We start from the raw sequence: 22,242 nt of genomic DNA, 5'->3' as shown, positions 1-22,242 counted from the left end.
CCAAATTTACACAGATTTCTCTATCTCATTAGCTTGGATGTATCTCTCCATGTAGTTGTTGTTTCTCCAAAACAAATTTAGCAACAAGTTGTTGGTTTAACAAAGTCTTATTTTAAAATGTTTTTTACATTGGCGGTGTGGTGTAGTATTTTTAGTTTTTTTATAAGAACTTATCATTTTATTGTTAATTAGTTTCAACTAATTTATTTCAACTAATTTTCTACCAATGATATGGTAAGTACTTATTTTTATTTTTGTTTATTAACATTTAATATTTTAATTTAATTAATTTTCGTTTTGTTATGTTATTTGATATTGAATTCACATCTCTTCCATATTATTTCATTTAAAATATTAGTGCTTAAAAAATTTGGGTGTAGTTAGGGTTTTAACTGTTTGTAGTGAAGTCCTTTTTACTACAGCAGGCATAAATTGTGAGGTAAAACATAAATGGTAATGATGTTTATCTGACAGGATAACTGTGCTGAAGTCTTCGAAACGCGGGTAATAATAAATACAATTCTGAGGAGAAGTTTATTACCACCATTACATAAATTATGATTACACAAAAGCAATAATATTTTTTCTTTATCTTATACATTCTATCATTTTATGTTTGTTTATTTTAAATATTGGTATATCTATGCATATATATTTTTTTTATATATATTACTTATGTGTTTTATTTGTTTTAGGTATACTTTAACAATAAAATTACTGTTGACTATGATTTGTGCATAAGCTTTTTCTACTTAAAATAAATCTATGTTTATTCTGTTCATTTTCCTTTGTTTTTATTACTTATCCTCCTTGATATAAAAAGTTTCAATAGAAATGTTTCATATTTCTCTATGGGCTTTTATTGCTTTGTCTAGTTCAAGCACTACAAATAATCTGCATCAAATATAACAAAAAAATTATCAATGTATTGTAACATTTTCTGTATTCCACAGTAAGAAATTTAACCTTTAGTCTGGTTTTCCTGTTTTCATATCTTATTTGATTTTGGAGATGTCAACTTTCATCAACAAAAACTGAAATTAACAAGTCACTTTAACACAATTATTTTGTTATTTGTTTATTTTAATTTCAATAATTTGTTACCAATTTTTTGCATTTTTTGATTTATTTAAATAAAAACCATTTTGCTTTAATGATAAAACTCATTTGATTTTCAAACTTCTTCACTAATGTGATTAATTTAAATAATGTGATAATCTTTTTCACCAATGTGAACCCTTTAAGGGTATTCAGACTAAGAACCATATAACCATATAAGTCAATGCTGCTTAATACAAGACCACAATACAAATACTTAGTACAAATTAGAACAAAATCTGGGGTGTTGTTACCACTTTGTTTAAACTTTTGGAAAATCTATTATTTGACATAAAAACATTTAATTTCAATCATTTTTTTCATTTGAATAAATAAGACAATCAATTAACTAATTAATGACCATAAAAATCTAAGTTTTGGCAATTTCATTGACAATTTTTTTGAAAATTGTATTTTCTATTTTTGAGTTAAATTAAGAGTGAACAACTCAGATAACTAAACTGAGTTTTCATGTTACCATAGCAATACAACATCTTTAAGTTTAAAAAAAAAGTAATTTAAATAATTTTTACTTACAGATGGTGCCTGAAGTACATCTATCTCAATTTTTTCATTCAAAATAGGATGAAAATTGTCCCATGTAAATACAGAGACATTTAATGTATAGGTTTTTTGCAAGTTAGGATTATCTGTCACCACAAATGCATTTAAATAACCATTGTGAACATATCCACTAACAGCTGTTTCTTGAAAGAAATCTTTCACGAAATAGTGAAGCATCTTTAAAAAAAAAAAAACTTATAATTTTTAAAGCACATTTTTATATATATATATATATATATATATATATATATATATATTTACTCTGCCGCTCATAATTTTTAAAGCATATATATATATATATATATATATATATATACACTGCCGCTCATAATTTTTAAAGCATATTATATATATATATATATATATATATATATATATATATATATATATATACACTGCCGCTCATAATTTTTAAAGCATATTTATATATATATATATATATATATATATATATATATATATATATATATACACTGCCGCTCATAATTTTTAAAGCATATTTATATATATATATATATATATATATATATATATATATATACACTGCCGCTCACGGAAGATAGGACAAAAAATATTTTTTCAAAAGAACAATATTAAAATGCAATTATGTTATAAAATTATTTACTTATATTAGTAAAATTTATGTTTATATAAAAATAAATCAAGTCAAATAAAATTTGTATCAAAAAAATTCTAAATTAAGTTATTTTAATGTAAATATATTAAAATAACTAACATTTAAAGTAACATAAATTGTACTCACAAGTAAAAGTCTTATCATTTTAAATAAATAAACAGAGAACGCAGAAACATATTAAAGGTCACGTATGAACTTGTATTTTACATTATCAACACAAATCTTTTAAGTTTGTTATTTAACAAGTATTTCTATTGTTTACTGTATTTTTGCAGATATTATGTGTATTTTGTGTTAGTGTTTTAAAAATTTCAAGTGCAGAAGTTCAAAGGTAAAATTAAAAATTATTTTTTTAGTGTAAATTCAAAATATTGAAAAATATATGCCTAAAGGTAAGCCAATAAGTGTTGAAAAAAGGACAGCAATACTCACTTTGCTTCAAGAAGGCTATACAGTTAGAAAAATAGCTGAAAAATTAAATCTGAGTATATCAACAGTTAGCTATACGATTCCTCGATATCGAGAATCTGGAAGTTTGGAAAACAGAAATCGTCCAGGTCCTTTTTGCATAACAACAAAAACTGATGGCCGACGTATAAAAATCATCAGTAAGCGTAATCCAATGTTAACTGCTCCACAAATAACAGCTATTTTCAACTGTGATCGAGAAAAAAAAGTTTCTGTCAGTACAATCAAACGAAGATTGCAAAAAGCTAATTTGCATGATCGTGTTGCTATCCGAAAATCATATCTACGAAAAGTTAATCGACAGAAGAGATTCCGTTGGGCGCAGCTCCACAAAAATTGGACGATGGATGAATGGAAACAAGTACTCTGGACCGATGAGTCAAAATTTGAAGTTTTCGGAAATAAGCAAAGAGTTTACGTTAGAAGATCTGCTGAAGAAAAAATGCTAACTCAATGTCTGGTTCCAACAGTAAAACATGGTGAAGGCTCTGTGATAGTTTAGGGTTGTTTCTCTCTGAATGGAGTGGGATATTTGCATAAAACCGATGGTATAATGAGAGCAGAACATTATAGAGATATCCTGGAAACAAGTGCAATCCCTTCGGGACTTCGATTAATCGGAGATAATTTTATTCTGATGCATGATAATGACCCTAAACATACTGCTTTATTATGTAGAAATTATTTAAAATCAAAAAAAGCTGAAAATGTATTACGTGTAATGACCTGGCCTCCCCAAAGCCCAGACCTCAACCCCATTGAGTTACTATGGGATGAACTGGATAGAAAAATTAGAACTGTATGTCCAACATCAAAATCTCATTTATGGAACATTATAGAACAGGAATGGAATAATATTCAAAAAGAAACAATTAGAAAATTAATTGAAAGAATGTCGAGAATAGTTAAAGCAGTTATTAAATCAAAGGGTGGTTTTTTTGACGAAAAAAAATTTAATTATTATAATGGTTTTTGTACATTTTTATTACATAAAACTGACTAATAATATATTTTATATTGAAAATGTATAAAAAATATAATTTTTATTAATATAAATTAAAAATTTTATAAGGTAATTATATATTAATTTTGCTTTTTCGAAAAAATCTCCACTGTCCTAACTTCTGTGAGCGGCAGTGTATATATATATATATATATATATATATATATATATATATATATATATATATATATATATATATAGTTCTATAGATTGTTGCATTTGGGAAGCACGGAAGGAAAAAAATGATTCTTACGCATACACATACGTCACTTTTAATTACTTTTGACTTTCGTCCAACTATTGCGTGTTGTCAGAATATATATATATATATATATATATATATATATATATATATATATATATATAAAATATAAATATAAATAAGTCTAAAATCTCTTGACAAAATTTTTTTTTTTTGTTAGGTGATTTTCTACTACTTTATAATTGCTCTGTTCTTTTAAGAATATTGAGCACTCTACTTTGTAAAATATTGGGTTGTCCAATAAGTTCTTGCCGTTTTTTTAAATGGAGTGTCAAGTCGAAAAAAACGAGCATTTTCGACACCACCTTCTTTTTGTGTTTAACGGAGGTGCCAAAGCCACGGAAGCTGCTAGAGAGATTTGTGCCGTATACGGAAAGGGTGCCATAGCTGAAAGAACTGCTCGATATTGGTTTGCAAAGTTCAAAAGTGGCAATTTCAACCTCAAGGATGCATCTCTTTCCGGGCGACCAAGTAAGTTTGATGAAGAGCGTTTGAATCAACTTCTGCACAAAGACCTGCGTCAAACAACCAGAGAATTGGCAGAGAGAATTCAACATGAAGCAGCGCAAAGAATGGTTAAGCCTGAAACAACAAGCGACCCCGCGAGCGAAGCAAGCTCTTCATCCACGGAAGACAATGTTGTGTGTATGGTGGGACTGGGAAGGCATTATCTACTGGGAATTGCTTGATTGCAACCAAACAGTCAATGCGAAACTTTATGCTCTACAGATGCAATGATTAAACAACGTTATCCAGCAAAAACGACCTGATAGGCAATATGGCGTTCTTCTGCAATACGACAATGCCCATCCCCACATTGCCTTTATGACCAAGGAGGCAATTGTGAAGTGCTGCCACATCCTCTATACTCTCCAGACTTAGTGCCATTGGAATTCCACCTCTTCGGATCTCTTTCAAACGCTTTGCGAGGCGTTTCGTTCAATAATGACATCGAATTACGGGCATGGTTAGAAGAATTTTTTGAATCAAGGCCGGGCAATTTCTACCGAAGAGGAATCAAAAAACTCGTTGAACGTTGGAAGCAAGTCGTAACAAACAACGGAGAATACATTACTGATTAAATTGTTGTTATTTTATGTTAAAAAATAAAGTTATATCAAATTTAGAAAAACGGCAAGAACTTATCAGACAACCCAATACATTTTAAAATTGTTTAAATTATATACTTATATATAAATATTTTTTTTAGCTTATTTAGGTGTTCCCAGAAGTCCTTATGGCCTTGTCACGGAGCACCGCAGATGAGCATTTAACTAGAAGTTCATGCCTACTTTCTTACCAATGTTGCTTATTGAGCTAGAGCCGGTGTTGAACCTTGGACCTTGAACCTTGGTTCTGAGCCAGAACTCTAGCCACTGTGCCACGGCTGCTATTATACATATACATATATAAATATACATATATATATATATATATATATATATATATATATATATATATATATATATATATATATATATATTGCAATACAAGGGAGTGTTGCAACATTGCCTGCTGTTACAAGGCCAAATTGACTGTTTGTTTTGGGTTTGGTTGGGGCAGACAAACTTTTAAATAATAAAGAATGTGAATAACAAAGTGTGTGTGTGTGTTTGTGTGTGTGTGTGTGTGTGTGTGTGTGTGTGTGTGTGTGTGTGTGTGTGTGTGTGTGTGTGTGTGTGTGTGTGTGTGTGTGTGTGTGTGTGTATATATATATATATACATATATATATATATTATAGGAGTGTTCAGAAAAAAATAATTTTGGAACCTAAAAAACCAAACCATTAAGATTGGAAGCAAATATGTTTAAACTAATTCCCAAAAAAATTAAGCACCATAGAATCACTCTTTCCTTGCCCTCAAAGGACATATTTTGAAAAAAAAAAGGAACCTAAAAGTGACTAAAAATGACCTATTTTAAGTTTTGAGGGCAAGGAAAATATAAATATTTTTAATAATATTTTTTTCTAGCACATAGATAAATATCTGATATTCTGATTAAAATGTATGATTTTTTTCTTCACCTTTAAAAAAACTAGAATTTACATTTTAAATCAGTTAAAATTTGGTTATGATGCGGTGTAGTGTCCTAGCAAACTCAAGATGTCAGGAGGACATCCGCTTGACATCCTGTAATGGTCGGTTGGTCATATGACTAAAACACAACTTAAGTGCGACTGTCAAATATCTAACCCTACTGAGATGTCAGTATCTGACCCTACTGAGATGGTCTTTTGACATCTGATGTCCTATTTATTACAGAAAATTTTTTCAAACAAAATTTAAATTTATAAGTTATCACTTATAAATTTAAATTTGAATCAAATTTAAATTTTTTAATTGCATGGTACCATGAAGCTTAACTGATCTAGCAAAATTCTTTTAAAGGATTTAACAAATTCAATCTATCCTTGATTTTTAAGGTTAGTTATTGTGTTTGTAAATTTTTTTCGGATTTCATTAATCAAATTTGTGGTAAATGTTTAGTTCCTTACTTGTGCAGGGAAGAAACCTTCCTTGATTTCTTGAAAATAAATATAATCAAAAACTTCTTTGTAAATTTGGTTTTCTCTTTTGATTTTTAGTTTTAAAGAAAATGAAGCAAAATAGAGTTACAAGTTACAAGAAATGTTTTTAGTAGTGATAGTGATGAAAGTTTATTTTAAGTTTAATGAAAAGCTGTCTATTTTTAATAGAATATTGTGCTCCTTAAATAATGAACTTGATTTTAATGAAATTATTAGCACCAATGCACAGTGGGCCAGTAGGTGGACAAAATAGGAAAAATTTTAGTTGTCTAATCTTGAAAACCTATTTAATTTTAGTATCTACATATATTAGGAGAAATCTATTGATAATTTATTTATATTAAATCCCTTAGTTACCAGGACTCTAAGCATTTGAATATTGAGATAAAATAAAAAAATAAAAAAATTATAAATAAGTAATTAACGGTGACATCAACGTTGTGTTATATTTCAATTACATCTACGTTTTTGAAACAAAAAATTAGTACATGTTATTCTAGAGTATTTAGAGATAAGAAAAACCAATGTGTGAAATAAATTTGTCATAGCATGTTATCTCAGTTATACTTTGAAAATCACAGATTAAAAAAAAAATTTCTTAAGAAACTTATTTTTTGCCGCACAATAACTAATAATTACCACAATTTGCCATGTGTTGTCTTATATTTATTTGAGCTATATGATGCTTCAATCGAGTTTTAATTGATTGCTCGTCCCCTTAAATCCCCCTTCAGATTTTATGTATGTTTTAACTTGGTTGCTATGGTACTAAATTTTGCATAGCAACAACTCATTTTTACATTAACTTTGTTTTAACAGTACAGTCGTCCCCCGGTTAACGAACTTAATTCGGAGTACGAACTAGTTCGTTATCCGAAAAGTTCGTTAACCGAAACGCGTTTTCCCATAGGCCGCCATTAAAAAATTTTTAATTGGTGGATTTTGCCGAAATAATGGGGGAAAAAATTCAAAAAATTGTCCAACTTGATAAATAAAATAGGCAAAGGTGAAATGATTGAAACCTGAGATTTATGCACTTTTAAAAATTGAAACAAATTGAAATTGTGCATGAAAATTGCTTGTCAAAGTTTTAGAAAAAACTAAAAATTGAACATGAACATTGCTTATCAAAAAATGAAAATTATGCATGAAAACTATGCATGAAAAATATTAGTGAAACAAGAAAAGAAAAAAATGAAACAACAAAAGCACACCCAGCACAACCATTCACCTCCCAGGCTTCCATGACACTCACAAAACTGAGGGGGAAATGCTGGACGGCGCGCCCGACCTTCACGCGCGTGTGCACGCCATTTGGCGGTCCCGGTTCGTTAACCGAGTTCCGGTTCGTTAACCGGGGGAGGATTTTGGGCAAACTTTCGGTTCGTTAACCGAAAGTTCGCTAACAGGGGGGTTCGTTAACCGGGGGACGACTGTATTTTACTTGCGCTAAATACACAATATTGGGGGTATGTATTAAAATGAGATTCAGAATTCTTATGAGGTTAACTTTTTTTGGTTACTATGGATACCTTACTTTGCATAACATAGCAACAACATATTTTCGGTAGTTGTTAGTAATTTAATTACTAACACTGACAGTAATTTAATTACTTTTAATTTTAATTACTAACACTTGTAGTTACTTAATTACTAACAAGTATTAGTAGTCCAGGCGGCATATATATTATAACATTTTACTTTTAAATACAAAATACTTGTTACAATAATTATTTAGATATGGTTTTGTTAAACTTAGACATTCATAATTTTCTCCAAAAAAACAATCTTAGTATTTCAAAACAAAATATTACTGAAGATATATTAAAATTTATTCAGCCAAAATTTGCTGATTTTAAAGACGTTGATTTTAGACATGCTGTTCAACGATTTGTTTACTTGTATAAAAAAAAGTGGAATTCTGCAAACTATACTGTGAAAAATTTTGAAAAGAAGTTTGTGAACTGGTTTGTGAATTAATGAATATTTAATTGTCAGAAAAAAAGACAATGAACCAACTGCAAGTAGACGTGGTCGAAAACCAGTTGCATTTGATAATAGTTCTAATAAAACTAAAAAACGGCGTGTATCTTGTTTAATTGAATCTCATTCATCCAATGAATTATTTTTTGCTGCTAATAAAAAATTTAGAGATGAATCTGTTGTTATTGCTGCCAAGAATGTTTTAAATATATCAAATACAGATAAAGCAACTAAATATTCAGCAGACGAAGCACTGGCTTTAATAATTGATGCAAGTCTGACAAAAGCTTCCTATCAATTGATTAGAAGCGGAGCCTTGGAGAAAGAATATAACATCTACCCCGCTTACAATGATGTCAGAGGTGCAAAATTGAAATGTTATCCTGCAAACATAACAGTGGAGGACTATTCAGCTTCAGTTCCTTTAAAAGATTTAATGACTCATACTTTGCAAAGAATCTGTGCAGTTCAGGAACCTGTGCTAAGGCACTTGATATTGAACGACAAAGCAATAAAAACAATGACACTAACGTGTAAGGCTGGTTTTGATGGTGCTACTGGCCAAAGCATTTATAAACAAGTTTTATCAGAACCCGACATTAACAGAGATTTAAAGCGTGAAGAATCATTATTTATTACTTGTCTTGTCCCATTGGATTTGACTGGATTTAACAACAGCAACAAAAAGGTGCCTATTTGGAGAAATCAAAAGTCGTCCTCCACAGCCTATTGTAGACCCATAAGATTTGCATACAAAATGGAATCCAAGGAATCTGTGATTGAAGAAGATCAGTACATTAAAAGTGAGATAGAAAGCTTGGGTATGATTTTATTAGAGGTTTGCGGATCTTCTATTGAAGTGAATTGTATTATTGAACTTACAATGATTGATGGGAAGGTTCAAACAATATTATCTGAAAAAAATAACTCATACCAATGCTGTTCAGTGTGTGGTGTCTCTCCAAAAAATATGAATAGTCTTGATATCCTTAATATAGATTATACTAACAGAGAGTTCAAATATGGTCTTTCCAGTCTTCATGCATGGATTCGATTTTTTGAGATGTTATTGCACATTGCATATAAAAAAGAAACAAGAAAGTGGCAAGCAAGATCTAAAGAACACAAAGAAAAGGCATCTGTAGCTAAACAAAAGATTCAGACTGATTTTATGAACAAAATGGGACTTGTTGTTAATTTCCCTAAAAGTGGTGGTTCTGGAACAAGTAATGATGGCAATACCTCAAGGCGTGCTTTTGCAGCATATGAACAAACAGCTGAAATTCTGGGTATTGACCAAAACCTTATATTCAGATTTTACATTATCTTGGTAACGCTCTCTTCAGGATATGAAATAGACTGCTTAAAGTTCAAGGATTATTGTTTTGACACTTTTAGACTATATGTGTCCCTTTATCCATGGTATTACATGGCTCAATCAGTTCACAAAGTATTGATACATGGACATGACATAATTAAAAGCCTTACATTACCCATCGGACTTATGTCAGAGGAAGCTCAAGAGGCTAGAAATAAAGACTTTAAATCTTATCGCGAAAATTTCAGCCGAAAAACATCCAGAAAAGCAACAAATACTGATCTTATCAATAGACTCCTAGTTTCCAGTGATCCTGTTATTTCATCATTGCGTAAATCAACATCACACCAAACAAATCATAAAGCATTTCCTTCAGATGTTTTACAATTACTTAAACAATCTTCAAACGATATTATTGTTTTATAATTTTTTGATGTAATTTAAAATTGATAACGTTTTCTTGCACTATTTTTTGCTTTTATTATTCCTAAAACATTATTTACCTAAATACTCAATTTTTATTCAATATAGGTGGGTCAAAAATCCGATAAGATATTCAAATATCAATTTACCACTATGTAACTAAGGAAAGTATCCGGTAACTAAGCAATATAAGTATCCATAACAACTGAATTTAAAAAATTATCACTTTTGTAAGAAGTGTGATCTCATATTGGTACTCATGCCAAATTTAGTGAATATAGCACTTATAAAATATCTGCAGATAACAAAAGTAGGTTGTTGCTAAGCAAAATAAAGGTATCCATAGCAACGAAATAAAAAAATATTACCTTCATAAAAGCGCAGACATCATATTAGTACTCATACTAATTTTAGTGAATATAGCTCTAATATTAAATTAGTTATGAATTTTGTCCAGTAAAAGTGCATTCTGGCCCACTGTGCAATGATTAAGACAATAACCCAATTATATTTTCTGACCACATTATCAAAATCTGATATAGTTGAAAATAAAGCATCATTGTTAAAGGAGAAACTTGCTATATGTGCAATTATACACTGATGGTCCTCTATATCAAGTGAAGGCTTGCGTGTGCCTAAAGATTACTGGACATTACTACATACACCACATTAAATTGCTGTTGTTTCAAAATGCAGAGGAGACTACCAATTTTGTGTATTGAGTGTACTGAAATTAAATTAAACATTAATGTTGATGGGCTTCTTATTTTTAAATTGTGAGTTACGACCAATATTATGTAAAATTTCTACTAGTGACATTCATTTATTCAATGTTTTGTTGTGCTAGTAAGCCCTATTCTTTAAATGATTTTTTGCATGATTTTTTGATTGACTATAAAGACTAGCACACTAATGGTTTAATAAGTAAAAAAAAATTCATCAGTTTCTATTAGTTCTTTTCTCTGTGATGCTCCAGCCAGAGCTTTTATGAAGTCAATTGTGCATCACTCAGGAAACAACTCATGTGAGCAATGTGAAATTGTTATTACATATGTTGATGAGCCTGTGGTGTTTCTTCCTGAAGAGAATAATGTTAAAAGTTTATAGTTCTTGTTTAGGTCATTAATTAACTGCATGTTGAATATCTTAGACTCAGCAAGTTCCACATAAGCATTATGCATGTTACAAGGTTTAAACACTTTACAGTGTATTATGTACAATTTTATCAACAATTACCGCATCTCCATTTTGTTACATAAAACATCTAACTTTTAAGTTAGGGGAAATCTTATATAATTTATTTATTTTTTGTTAAGATATGAACACATTTTAATACTGATGAACACATTTTAATACTGAACACATTTTAATACTTTTGGTAAGATATGAACACACTTTAATACTTTTAAAGATATGAACACATTTTAATACTTTAATTGCCATTTACATATTTGGATGACAGGATTATTTGCATTCTGTTATTCTCTAAAATATATGAGTTTTTTTCAATTTTTTTTGTTAATTCACCTCCTGAAGGCCGAGAAGGCTACTACAGACAAGGAGGCTACTTATTTGTGGTATAACCCTCTCTCAACTACCAGGGACGTGGTGGGGATTGAACTCAGAGCCTCTCGCTTATAAAGCGAGCACTCTACCACTAACCACTACCGCATATATTAAAAAATATATCTGATATATTATGCCTTAAATGATTATTAATATCAACAAGTCTTCCAAGGAAAATTTATAAAGAAGTTTTGATTATGATTGATATTTAATATGTTTTAAATATATAAGATATAATATATAAGAGAGATTTAATATATAAGAGATATATAATACATAAGAGATATACAATATATAAATATATATAGAGAGAACATAAGAATAATACAGTTAGTTAGAAGTTACACTGATTTATTCCTCTGTCAAAGCAGAATTCATATAGTTTTTTTATATGATAAATTGTTTTAGAAATTAATTCAATTTAATGTCACTGAATATTGTGGCCAGATATTGTGCGATAGTTAAAAAAATAACTATAAAATCTGGCCCTACATTACCTACATTACAGCCAAGCTAAAGAATTGTAAGCTAAAGAATTGAAAAAAGAGTGGATTCTTACTTACAGAATTCAGAGTGATTTTGTTAGATGCCAAAAGAAAGTTAATGCCTTGAGAGCTTTATCAGATCCCCTAGCAAAAATTTGTTGAAGTTTGATCTTGTTAAACTAAAATGTAGTTCAAGTATGACTCATATTCTCTGTGTTCTTTGTAATTGATGAGATAATTATTTTACTTTTTTTTTTTTTGAGCATGTAATTTTTCTATTTTTTTTTTTTAATGCATGTTTCCTATCAAACTAATAAATTAAATGCTAAAAATGTTTTAATTTTTTGATAATTATTGTTAACTTTAGTACCACAGATGCAAATGATTGTAACTCATCTCCAAAATGTAAACAAGGTAAATGTGTGTTTTTGTGATTATTAAATAGAGTGTAGATAACATAAACAAGTTGGATACTATTTTTTTTTTACTGTATAAATAATTAGACATTCCAAAAAAGCCTTAAATTAAGTTTAAAAAATGTTTATAATTTAATACAATTAGTTTCCAAACTTAACAAGAAAATGTTATTTTAGGCAGAAGTTTAAAAAAAAAAATTTGTCTTATTCAAAAAATTTAAAATATGCTAAATTATGTGGTAGGTGCATTTTTGTGTTTGCAGTTTATTTTTTATTATGCTTTTTTTTCATTCAGTGGTATACATGGTGCTATTAGGCTAACACCCTGTAACACCCTGCTAACACCCTGTTAATACTAAGAATAATATCTTTATTTATTTTTTAAGATTGAAAGTTTATGCTAATAAACTCCTATAATACCACTGTTTGACCTAAAATATAAAAATGAAAATCTCTTTCAAACAATATTGATCTAAGTCCAGAAATTATCGAAAAATAGCTCCTTAATTTAAACCCATCTAAATCATCAGGCCCTGATGAACTATATCCGATAATGTTTAAGAAGGCTAGCTTTCAAATTTTGAAACCTCTATCTTACTATTTTTAACAAAATCCTTGAATGCGAATCAATACCACAAATATGGAAAGATGAAACAATTTTACCAATATTTAAAAAAGGAGACAAATCAAAAGCTATTAATTATAGACCTATCAGTCTAACTTGTATCTCATTAAAAATTTTTGAAAGAATAATACAAAATCATACAATGGCACACCTAATTAACAAAAAACTATAAAGTCCACACCAACATGGATTTTGCCAAGGTCACTCCTGTTTAACCAACCTACTAAATGTAATTGATTATTGGAAACCTATCACTTGATAACAATATTTCCATTGACGTTATTTACCTTGATTTTGAAAAAGCCAATGACAAGGTTCCACACAACTTTCTTATCTCAAAACTTGAAGCTTATGGTATAGATGGACCATGACTTTATTGGATAAAAAACTTTCTGGAAAACCATAGGAAAAGAGTTGTTGTAAATGGCTGTACTCAAACTGGGTTTCTGTTGAAAGTGGAGTTCCCCAAGACTCTGTCCTTTCTGTGTTACTTTTTATTATTTATGTCAATGATACCCTTAAAGTAATCAAGTTAAAAGAGTCAGCATTAAGCCCACAATTTGTGAATGGAACTTAGGTGTTCATGTAGACTCAAATTTATTATTTTCAAACTCGTAAATATTCAAGTCAACAAAGCAACACAAATATTGGGTCTGATAAAAAGATCATTTTCATCTTATCTAAATATATACTTAATTAAAAAACTATTCTCAGCTCTAATACACATCTATTTGAAAATTGTGGATCAATCTGCACCCCGCAACTTCTTAAAGACAAACATCAAATGAAAAACATATTAAGAAGATCTTTTAAATGAATTAGAGGCTTAAACAATCTCCTGTATGATCAAAGACTATTGGTGCTAACTATGAAAAGTGTAAAATACAGACTAATTTGTGGAGATTTAATTAATGTTTTCAAATGGTTCAACAACAATAACCTTTAAAAAATTTATTTGAAATCAATAACCATTTCATTACCTATAGTCGTATATTCAAACTGAAATAACATTTTTCCTGCTTAAATATGTGTACAAACTTTTTTTCTATAAGAATAATTAATAAATGGAACTCTCTTCCTAATGATGTCGTAAAAAAACCTTTACTAAAAAAATTTAAGATACTTCTCGACAAACATCTCAAAAACAAATGGCTTCTCTATGACTGATATGCATTTCTTTTTATATTAGTTTATATAAAAAATGATATTGTTAAACTATTCTACAACCAGGTTGACAGGCTTTATATGGCTATACAATTTTTTTTTGGAAACCTTTAAACTAAAATATAATAATAGTCATAAACAAAAGGAAATCATTGTTAATGTATTTATTGATAGAGTACAACACTCCTGAATCCAGTTACCAAGTTATAAAGGATTGGAGGATGCTTCACTTCAGAGATCACACCAATTACGTATGTTGCAAGTAAAGTGCATTTTTTTTTTTTGAGTATGTTATACTTCTTTGATTTTTTCTAAATAATTTCTCATTTATAATCCATTTTTTATATTTGTGAATGTGATAATTCTATGAAGTAGAATTATCACATCAAAGCTCCACACAAAAATCTCCTTGCATTAAAAAATTAATGTAGAAATATTATACTGTGGAATCTCAGAAAGTGTCTCTTCCTACTTCATCAGCATTCTGCAATAACAGAAGATTGTCAGGTAGTGTTAAAATTTCAATACAACTTTATGTGGAAATGTTTTTTTGTTATGGTTATGCAACAAAAAAAATACAAAATAACAAACAATTTTTTGATGAAATGTGTTGAATATGTTTATTATTTTTTATGGAAGTTTATTTTGAATCTTGTGAGTCTTAGATAATTTATATTTTTTAAAGGTAAATTTAAAAATCTATGTTATCAATTATTTTCAGCATCGCCAGTGGATTTGAACAGTAGCAGTAGCTCTAAACCATATTTCTTGTAAGGAATGAGATCCTTTCAACTAATAATACAGATACAATGAATATATCTGTTGCATCATTTCAAAGTAAGTATATTTTTTTTGTTTACACTTTTTTTCTAAAGAATTTTCTTTAATTATGTGAAATGGGTGAAATTAATCAACATGGACATTATTCACAATAAAAATAAATGAGTAAAAATTTTTCAAAAAACAAGGTGTTGCATCCTACATCACCAAATTTGCTGAAATTTATCACAAATGTTTTAAGATTTAAGTTAGAAAAGAATGTGAATTTTTTTCATAAATTTTTTATCCTTTTAAGAATTACAGCAACTTAAAGTTTGTTAGATTTTGACTGAAAAATGAGGGAGGAAAAATGTCAGAAATGTGTCCATTTACTATTACTGCTAAATACGTAATAAGTAAGTAAGTAGTGCTAAGTAATTCAGCGAAGCTAAAATTTGATATCAAAGAAGTTTAAAACCTGTTTAATCTGAAAACTGTAGATTTGTATCTCTCAAAACATATAGTTTAAAATATAGTTTGTTTTAAGATCTTCAAAATGCACAAACTAATGACAATAAAAAATAGCATCGACAACTTTAGTTATAGAAAAAATCTGACTGATAGAAAAAACGTTCGGTTTTAATTTTCTTAAAGATTATACATATATCTACTTTACAAACCAATTTTATTATGTTTTACTCAACGAGTTATTGATGTTTTAGTTTTTCAATTTTTCTGAAAAAATTTAAAAAAAAATAAGTTAGCAAATTCATTTTGATAATGAACTAAATACAATTATATTTGTTTTTAATCTAATTTTGAGTCAGTTAATTTTAAAAAAACAGTATGTGTGTTATGTGATTTAAATTTTTACCAAGTTGTCACAACATATTGTTAAATATATTGTAAATTTATAAATTTGTTACTTGTTATTTTCATTACATAACAGTTATGCCATTTACATTGTTATTTTTATTACATAATAGTTGTGTCATTAAATTAAACAATATTATGTAATCTTTTTTTTATTGATTGTTTTATTGTAATAAAATGGTGATTATCTCATCAATAAAATAAGTAATAAAATGACAAGTGTACATAATAATACCCAATAAATATTACCTTGTTAAATTAAAAAACTAAATATAATTTATTTAGCTATAATATAAATATAAAAAATTTAGTTATAATCTACTTTCACCCTAATTTTTGGTAGATAACTAGTAGAGAAATGACAATAATTAGTAAATAATTAGGCATTCAAAATATGTCTATTAAAACCAACAGGTATTTGTTCAAGCAATATGTTCTTTATAAATATAACTTTATTTTTATTTTAGACATATTAACTGTGTTCAAGTGTACTTTGCTCATTAGGAATATTGTATTTAAGATTTCTTCTATTTAAGTGTTTAGATAATAATTCCTCATAGTTTTATATGGATAACAAAATCAATTGTTCATTTGTAAATGATTATGAAGCTGGTTATAAACAATCATATACCTAAGTAAGAAATCTGATTAAAGATATTGACAGGAATGATCATAAATTACTTGTAAAACGAACAAACTTAAAAGAAGAACAAATTACTAGTACATGCACACATCATCATGATATGCACACCTCATCGTGATATGTTAATAGTGAGATATTAGAGTAATCAGAAAAGTTGCTGTAATCCATTTCTGACTCACAAAAAACTGTGCAGAGGTAAGAGTTCATATATTTATATTTTAATTGGTAATATCATTCTTAATAAGTTGTTTGTAAGTTTTTTGTAATAGGATTTGTTTATTGTTTTATAATAATAGCATAATGTTTTAGTATTTGAGTAATATAGTTACATTTTCTTTTCAGCATCTCTACGTGTGAATAAAATGCATACTGTGTTAGAAGCAGAAACCGTAGGTTTAAATCTTATACCTGAAAAAAAGTTGTGTCCAACCTGTCAAAGTAAAGTTATGAAACGCTTGCCAAAAAGTATAAGTGAAAATAAAAATGATGAAGATTTTGATATTGTTAGTGAAACATCCATTCAAAATAAAAAAGAGGGTGTAAATACACACTTTATAGCTGCTGGATAATCTCCTATTAATGTCAAAGGCTTGCATAAGTCAGGTAAAATTAGTAAAAGTAAAAGAAAATTGACAGCATTAACAGCCTCCATTAAAAACTTCCATAAATATATCAGAAGAAAGTTTTGAAGAACAGGCAAGTTTCAGTAATGAGTATATGGAAAAAGCAAACTTGTTTGATAACATGATGGAATTGCTCCAACTGACTGGTCAACAAAAAAAGTTTCTGAAACAGCATGTAGCAAACTATGTAGCTCAAACTGCATGTAAATTAGCATTAGAAAAAGGTGTTTTAGCCATGCCTAATCTTAAATTAGAAAAAGCTCTTGCTGATATGACAGTTCAATCGGTCAAGTCTTTTTATGAAGATAATGAATGTAGCCGTATAATGCCTGGTAAAATGGACTATGTAAGCATAAAGAAAAATGTTCACATGCAAAAACGCTTGCTTTTATGTAATTTAAAAGAATTGTTTGTTGCTTTCAAAACCATGAACCCAGAAATAAAAATAGGGTTTCAAGGTATTGCACATGGCGACCAAAATGGTGTATTATTACTGGTGCTTCAGGAACACATTCAGTATGTCTCTGTGCTATTCATCATAATTTAAAACTGATTTTACATCCTCTTAGTGTGACATACAAAGAACTGTTACCTTATATTGCATGTGACATGACTAATAAAGACTAACCTTATAACCTTTGTCAGTTTTTTCATACTAGTTCAATGTATTCAGATACTGGCTCTTTAATATGTGTTAAGTTTGACCTATCTGTTATTATGTGTTAAGTTTGACCTATCTGTTGTTATGTGTTAAGTTTGACCTATCTGTTATTATGTGTTAAGTTGGACCTATCTGTTGTTGTCCACTGAACAAATTCTACTTCATTGTCATCCTCTCCAAACTTTGATTGAACAAATTTACAATGTACATTTCATCCTGTGATTACTTATTTCAAAAAAGGCTTTCTCAATCACAAGTCTTATTGTATTGTTTAAGATGATATGATGCATGATGTGAATATGGTGTATAAAATTATTGATATTGTCAGCAATGATATTAAAACAAATCTACCTTAAATAAAAAATATTGAATACTTTTCAGATGGGTGTGTAGGTCAATATAAGAATTGCAAAAATATTCTGAATCTTTGTTTCCATCTTGAAGATTTTGATCTTTCTGCTAAAATGGAACTTTTTTGCAACTAGTCACGGCAAGCAACCTTGTGATGGGATAGGTGGTACAGTCAAACATTTAGCAACACTAGCAAGCTTGCAAAGAGATATGGGTAATCATATTTTATCTCCACAACTAATGTACAAATATTGCAATGAAAACATTGGAGGTGTGCATTTCATTTATATATTATCAAAAGATTTAACTTTGGTGAAAAACACTCTTAAGGAACAATCCGATACTGCAAATACCATAACTGAAACACGTAGTTGCCATCAGTTTGTACCACTTGGCCATCAAAAGGTAAAAAAATAAATATTTAATATACCTTTTATAATCTTTAAAAAACATGCATAATTTTTATTGATAAACTCAAATAGATTTTTTATTTGTGTGGAATCATCGTCAAAAATATTTTTGTTTTATTTTGGTATTACAATTTTCCTTTGATGGCTTTAATAAAACGTGTTTAACAAAATAATTAAAATGGAATAAATGCATATGTTGCTATTTATTTTAGATAGGCGCAAAGCTATGCAGTGTTGATGAAGATTTTGCTTTCATCCATGACTTTGGAAACAACCATGTAACAACTTTAAACTTAGTACCAGGTTACGCCTGTGTTTCCAATGAGCAAAAGTGGTTGATAGTCATTAAAGACATTAATCTAGAAAAAAAAGATGTGCTTGTCAAATTTATGTGTCCAAATGGTCCAGTACAGTCGTTTAAATGGCCATCAGTGGATAGCCAATGCTGGATTCCAGATGTCCACATCATTTGCAAAGTTGAAGTACCGACTACAAAAACAGGGCTTTGCTACTATTTAGCCAAAGACAACTTGAAAAAAATTGTTTTCCTTAGGAAAAAGAGACTTTTATATTTAAAGTAGTTTCAAATTTTCTGTATCTAATATGTCTTATCCATACTTTTTTTTAATCTTTTAGTTTTTGTACAATTTATAAATAATGTGAATAAAAAGATATATAAAATCATTTAAATTGAGTATTTTTTTTCAAAAGGTTTTTTTATACCTTATAATTTTTTTATAAAAAATTAATAAAAATTTTTTATTCAAACAAACATCAAGTTGCTGTAAATCCTAAACGGATAAGAATTTTATAAAAACAAATTTACAGTCTTTCCTAAGTTTTGTCTCTAAACATTTGTGGCAAAGTTCAGAAAATTTGGTGATGTAGGGTGCAGATTTGTGTTTTTTTTTGTATTTTTTGAAATTTTTTTACCTTCTAACATGAAATCTCAAGGTAGACTAAACATGTTTATATATTGCAGGATTTCAACCAAAGGTTTTTGAGAACATTATTGTTTTAAAAGAAATGATAAGTCACTTGGTCAGCAATATGAAAAAGATGATTCACCTTTCTTCATTGAGCAAATAACTGAAATTGAAAAATTTAAAGAGTTCGATGAAACTCTGTGAAAATGAAAAAATAAAAGTTTCTTGTGAGTTTAATTTTGCTTTAAAAATTTGTTTTCATTGCTTTTCATTTAAATACCATATCAATGTTTTGGTTTACAACTTTAAAATTGTGTTTTTTTTTTTTTTCTTTCTGGACTATATAATTAGAACCGTTATTTGCAATAAAATTTTTAAATATCTCAAAACACCTCAAAACTTCTACTTTACTTTTTGTTTAGCTTAGTCACTTTGAAACTGTGGAGGAAAAACATGCCATGAATATGTAAGGAGTTTGATGAACAAGTAAGTTGGTTATGGTTGTTTTATTTTTGAATTTTATCATTTATTTAAAAGATATGGTTTTTGCTATATATAAATGATTGGTGTGTATTATTACCATATATTATTACCATGGCTACTGAGAGAATCAAGAATTATACATTGGGTCCTGGGTAAGTTTAGAAAAATAACAAATGTCATCAAATTTCAAAAATATAGGAATCTTCACTGCCCACCTAATACTCCTTTCGACAATCAGAATTATTATTTTTTTGATGTTTTATTTAAAATTTATTTATACTTAATGTGCAAATTACATGAGTTACTTTTTAGGGTTATGACAAATGGCGCCTTGAGTGAATATAACTTTAACAGGAAAATGAATAAGCTGTCTTTTCAAAAGACAAATACAATAAAGTTAATCATTGGTATGTTTTAATTATTAAATAATTAGATTAAAAAATTATGGAAAAATTTCCCAAAACTTTTCTAGTTAAATTCTAAAATATGGTTTTATGGCACTGTTAAAATTTGAGGCAGCAGACAGATATTTTCCTATAGCTATTTTACAATTTAAAATTTTTTTATTAATTTTAGAAAAAATTAAATTAGTTACAATAAGAAAAATGTTTGCATAAAAAATAAAATGGTTGTAGGAAACAATCACCCATACAGCTAATAGCTATATATATGGCAATTCATTTTATCTAAATTTTACACAAATATTTACCAAATTTACATTGTATGAAATCCTGTTTAAAATCCTAAATATGCGAGCTTTAGATAAAATCTAGGTGTGTAACATTTAGCCCTTAAATTTTTGTTAAAATTCCAAACAAACTTGGGCCACTAAAATTAAGGCTGGAATAAAAAATTTTTTTTTATTACTTTTCTAGCAACTGTTGCGAAGAAACAGAAAAAAAAAATTGGACATATTGGTGCTAAGTATTACTTAGTGTTACTTAAATCATGCTCCATTGCGAAAAGGTGGTTTAAAAAATCCAAGAAATGACAACAATTAAAGCAGTAAGAAAGTTCTTTAAATATTGTTAATCTTTTATTATTGTTAAAATTAATCTTTAATATTGTTTAAATAAATTGTTATATTAATTCTTGTTTTTATTTTTCAGAAATTGGATATTTATATGAAAAACTATTAATTCTGTTCAATCCTAGTATAAAAAAGTTTTTTTTTTTAACATAATATATTATAAGGGTTAAACCTAGAAAAAAGCAGCTACATTTTCTTAGTCGTTATTTTTAAACTAAACTTATTTGTTAACACTCTAGTTTGATTACTCCTTTTAAACATTTTTTAAAAACAATTCTGTTATTTAAGTTATTTTTTCAGGTTTATTGTGTATTTTTTATTTTAGATTAAATTGACATTTCTTATTGCTTTTAACCTTTTATTAAATTGGGTCTGTAGATGGGGGTAATAAATGAGAAAAATGTGTGTTTATATAGCTTTAACACACGAACATTGAAACAAACGTTCCTTTTATAATCAAAGTGCAACGTCATTAAAACATCGTTATTTGATGTCAGGTGGGATTACATAGTATGACTATAAACAGATTGTCAGATTAGGACGTCCTTACAAGGTCCTCTTAAGGTTCATGTGTTTGCTGGGGTTGCTTATATAATCAATATTAAATTCAAGCATTTTTATTTAGATTTGATGTGATTTTTACAAATGAATTAAAAATTACTCATTTTATGAATAATTACTTATTTTTATTTAACTGAATGAAAGAATACCACTACAACTTTACAAGTTTGATAAAAGACGATTTGAATTTAAGATATAACATGTTATTTATATTATTTAAGATATAAAAATATATCATATAAAATACTGTAACATTATATTACATATATTATACATTAGGTGGTGCAGTGTTGCTTTAATAAACTTTAAAAATATTCAATTCAAAATTGTTTATTTAGATACAATTATTATTTAATGATAAATAATAAATGTAAAGTAA

The 22,242-nt window shown here is 28.1% G+C and overlaps 1 protein-coding gene across 2 annotated transcripts in view; it reads right to left on the bottom strand.

Annotated features, from left to right (window-relative positions):
* The window catches only part of LOC100203248 (beta-mannosidase), an 85,250-nt gene that overhangs the window by 29,990 nt on the left and 33,018 nt on the right, over positions 1–22,242 (bottom strand). For both annotated transcript variants that reach the window (XM_065812647.1, XM_065812648.1), the window contains one exon: positions 1,636–1,839. In XM_065812647.1, coding sequence (XP_065668719.1) covers positions 1,636–1,839 — 204 coding nt within the window. The remainder of the gene's footprint in view (positions 1–1,635; positions 1,840–22,242) is intronic.

Source organism: Hydra vulgaris, chromosome 12, assembly GCF_038396675.1.
Source record: "Hydra vulgaris chromosome 12, alternate assembly HydraT2T_AEP".
In the NCBI taxonomy this organism is placed as follows: Eukaryota; Metazoa; Cnidaria; class Hydrozoa; order Anthoathecata; family Hydridae; genus Hydra; species Hydra vulgaris.
This window is presented reverse-complemented; position numbering and strand designations above follow the sequence as displayed.